The sequence below is a fragment of the Hipposideros armiger genome, unplaced genomic scaffold (assembly GCF_001890085.2).
Source record: "Hipposideros armiger isolate ML-2016 unplaced genomic scaffold, ASM189008v1 scaffold_904, whole genome shotgun sequence".
NCBI classification, from domain to species: domain Eukaryota; kingdom Metazoa; phylum Chordata; class Mammalia; order Chiroptera; family Hipposideridae; genus Hipposideros; species Hipposideros armiger.
The window spans coordinates 641494-645664 of NW_017732254.1; the positions used below are offsets into that span (position 1 = coordinate 641494).

General features: G+C 42.1%; 1 protein-coding gene across 1 annotated transcript in view; it reads right to left on the bottom strand.

Annotated features, from left to right (window-relative positions):
* ST8SIA1 (ST8 alpha-N-acetyl-neuraminide alpha-2,8-sialyltransferase 1) overlaps positions 1-2918 on the bottom strand; it is a 68478-nt gene extending 65560 nt beyond the window's left edge. Inside the window, exon 1 of the mRNA XM_019630376.1 lies at positions 2773-2918. Coding sequence (XP_019485921.1) covers positions 2773-2777 — 5 coding nt within the window. The 5' untranslated portion in view covers positions 2778-2918. The remainder of the gene's footprint in view (positions 1-2772) is intronic.
* Positions 2919-4171: the final 1253 nt, after the last annotated feature.

Below are 4171 nucleotides of genomic sequence, written 5' to 3' on the forward strand. Positions count from 1 at the left end.
CTGTTCCCCTTCCCCCAATTCCCCAATAAAAATTTTAAAAAAGAATTCAAATATATTATGAAACTAGCACTACTCTTGAAATTAAATCAAAGTCACATGCACATATAGCTCTAGTTATGATGCCACCTTCTTTGAATTCTTTTCAATCCTCGCTGCCCTCATCCTTTGATCAACATCATGCTTGATATTACGCTGGGCGCTCTAATCACAAGAATTCATTAATTCTGAACTTGAATATGTCAACACCAGATTGCATACAATGCAAACTTGTTCTTATTTATGATAAATATGGCCCCACTAGATCGATAACCCCCTATAATGCTTAGTCCTAGTCTTCCACATGTTAAGTTTAAAATATCCATCTTCCTAAATGTAGTGACACACACAAACACACTCAAGAATAATATAAAAACACATTCATTGTACTGCCTCTTTCTACATCATATTAAGGCCTCTTGAAGTCACTTAACTTCCCTGAATCTGTGAGTATAATACCATCCATTCCTTCCTTACATAGTTTTTGGAAAGAGCAAATAAATTTATAATACAGAACAATTTGAAAATTTAAACTAGACTACATGAACTGTGTTACAATTATATGGCATTCATACAATCACAGACAGAATCAGGATTCCTACAGCGGGAAGGCTTGAGGAATTGCCTGCTCCCACCTTCTCACATAGGTAAGCAAGTTCAGCCCCAGCAAAAGTAAAATGACTCCCTGTAGATCACAGAGCTAGTTTGTGGCTAGGACCTGCCCTCCTACCTCTCTGCTTTCTTTGCTGGCTTCTTAGCCTCTACTTAACACCAACGTATTGAGCGTATTGAAGTGAGTGCCTGAATTTGGCCCTGGGTCTCTGCTCTTCTCTTCTGTCTGTGTTCTCTAGGCGACTGTATCCACTCCTATACTCAAATATATCTCCAGCCCCACCTCACACCACTCCCATGGGTCATGACACTGGGGCAACACTTGGTGTCTTTTCTACATTGAAGTCTTGGAAAAGGCCGTTCCTGTGCCCAGAGTGAAATGGTTCAGCCCAGACACCACTTTTCCTCAGAAAGTCCTGGCTCCCTCTGCTCTCTGTCTCTGAATTAGCCCCATAACAGCACTAGCACGTCTGCAAGACAAAATCATTCAGCATGCCATTTCTAGACCTAGCTAAGTCCCAACACAGTGTAGGTGCTCAATACAGAGAAATTATATTGACTTGAATGAACAGAACTATATTTTTATCTTCTCCATTTTTTTTACTGTTTGTATATATTGCCAGAAAAATAATAATAATTGCAAAGGAGAGGAAAATGCAGTCCTACACTAGAAAAACTATGACAGGGCATCTCCCTGGAGGAAAGATAGATATAGAAGGATCTCCCCATCCTGCTGCAGGCTCCACTAGTGAGATAAAAAGTCTTTCAAGAAGCCCAACTCTCATTCTCTGAGAGGGAATTGGCCCTCCCTCATGTACATGGCTTCCCCCTGAAATAGTCTTTACTCCCCTATTCCACTTAGCTCAGAGCTCAGAGGTGGTTCAATGTTCTCTTAGCTCCCTTTTGCCATTTAGACCATTACCTATTACCCTTAAAAATGAACACAAAAACCAAACTCCCCTTTCTCCTTTGCTCAACTTTCCTTTTTCTGTGTTGCTTGGGCCTCAACCTTTTTGGCCCCAGAGCGTTTTGTCATCTGGTTCATCATCATCCCCACTTCAGAGAGACTTTGGAGCCCAACTGAAAGACTCTCTCCACAGTCTAGCCTCGTATTTCCTTCATTACCTCAGTAACAAATGTCTTCTGTTTCTACAACGTGTCTGAGCATCCTCAGAGAAGCTAAGCTCTAAAATTATGTACTCCAGCCGGCTAGTCTTTGACTTTAGCTCTTATTAGTCCACCTGTCCCTCATCCTTACCACCTGCTCCCTCCAGGCTCTGACTATCATTTGGCTCCATTAGGCTCTCTTCCTTTCTCCTTAATGCCTTTCAGGCCCACTTCTTGTCCAGCCCAGACTTCAAAGTGTGTCACCTCACACGCTCTCTAACCAGGGCCTTCCATATTGTCACTCCCCATCCTTCTTCCCTTTCACCCAGATAACCCCAAACTTGGTCAATCCAATCACTTGCTGTCGTCACTTCTGGTCAAAATCACCAAACAGTGCAGGTTGGTGCCACTACAGTTTGATGGTCTCCCCGACTTGGCTAGACATTGTCTCAGCAGCTCCTTTACATGCCACTGCAGAAGCCTCCTGTTTTCACTGCAAGTGATGGACACATCATCACTCTGCTCATTCGTTTTTCCAAGCTTCTTCCTTGCTCAAAATTTACTCTCCTCCTTCCTTCCAGTTTTCCCAGTCAGGCACAGATCAAATCCCTCTTCCAATCCCACTTGCTACTTACAAATGTTTTTGTGAAAAACGAGTAAAAGGGTATAGAATGAAATGAATACATTAAAATGTTCCTTCATAGACAGTTAGTCTTCAGAACAAGGTTTCAAGTTTTAATCACCCAAATGTGTAATCTAAGATAAAATCTGTGTGTTTCTACTTGTGGGGTCTGCCCACAGCCTCTGAGCCTTTCTCGGCTTTGTACTTTCTTGGGGCACGTTCCCTTGCCCCCATGGCCCTCTCCTGAACTCAGTTGTATATGAACTTGAAGGGAAGCTAAAAAGCAGCTACAACTGATTAATTACAAGTGACTAGTTTTGAAAGGCCCCAGGGCTGCGGGAGGGGTGGGTAAAAGGAGAAAAGGCCGAGGCCCCGTCGTGGGTGCTCTCTCTTACCGCATGACAAAATTTGCTTCATCTATTTGACGGCCACAGCCACTCTTCTTCAGAATCCCACCATTTCCCACCACCGCACATTTCTTCAAGGGCAGCTGGAATGGGGTTGCCTAGCAACAGAAAACAAGGAGGGTTTTCACTGCAGAGAACACACAACTGCTTACAAAATCATTGTTTACAGCAAACCCTTTGGAGGAATTTGACTGAAGACTGGGCAGAGCAAAGAGGGCATGTAGAAAAAGAGATGCAAGAGGTCTATGAGGGAAAAAAAAGCTAGACTGTTCCTTTGAAATTAAAGAAAAAAAACTGTTTAACTCCCTGAAGTGTACTTAAATATAACATTTTTTTTCCAGTGTGAAATTGGCCATGCACATAGTAGAGGGTGTCTGCTAAGGAAAATAGAAAAATCCAAGCTACACACAGAATTATTTTTAAAGGCATTAAGCTGGGAACAAACTCAAAGGAATCCTACTCTATTCCCTTATTTGGATGCAATTTCATTCATTCACACAATCAGCCATTCACTCAATATATTCTGCTGAGCGTTTTCTATGCTTACTGTTGGGGATAGATACAAGGACACAGAAGTCACGGGCCTTAGCATTCACAATGTGATGTGAGGAGAGTGTGAACATATATACTTATGTAACAGACGCTAATGTAATGCTAAAATTGCTGTAGAACAGGTAGGTATGCTTCAAATGCTACAGAGAATTCTACAGAAGTATAAGAAAGCATTTCTGCCAAGCTGACTCAAAGCTTTCTCACTCAAGATGAATCTTAAAGGATAAGCAGGGTTTTGCCAGGCAGAGAAAGCAGCATCAACAAAGGCACAAAAGTATGTTGAGAGCTACTGCTGTGTTTATGAGCAACTGAACACTCGGGGTGGGTCTGTCTAGAACTTAGGAGGCACTGAGGGGCAAGCGACTTGTGCTGAACCAGACAGCATGTGACTTTCTGCAAACATTGAGCTAAACTACAAAAAAAAAAAATGTTCACTGTACCTCCGTGTTCCCTGAAGTGCTATTTATAGTACAGGGACTATCAAAACCCAGCAATGGCCCCTGAAAGTGAAATGCGTCATTCGGCCTCTTTAGCTGGATCAGCAAGAACCACCAAGTACAGAATTTCCTGCTTGCTAAAACAATGCGTAATGGCTGGAGTTCTTCGGGAGAAGATCTTACTATACATATTACTGGTACATAAAATAACTATACTGATATGAAGTAGGCCATCCCGGATGAATCTAAAGTCAATAATATGGACTTATACCAAAAGAATAAATGGAGCAAATACATGAATGTATACTGTGAAGGTCTTGCATGGGCATAAAATAATCAAACCAGAAACAAAAGTTACAGGCATCTTTGTGGTCATTAGTCACTGAGGTAGGCGCTTA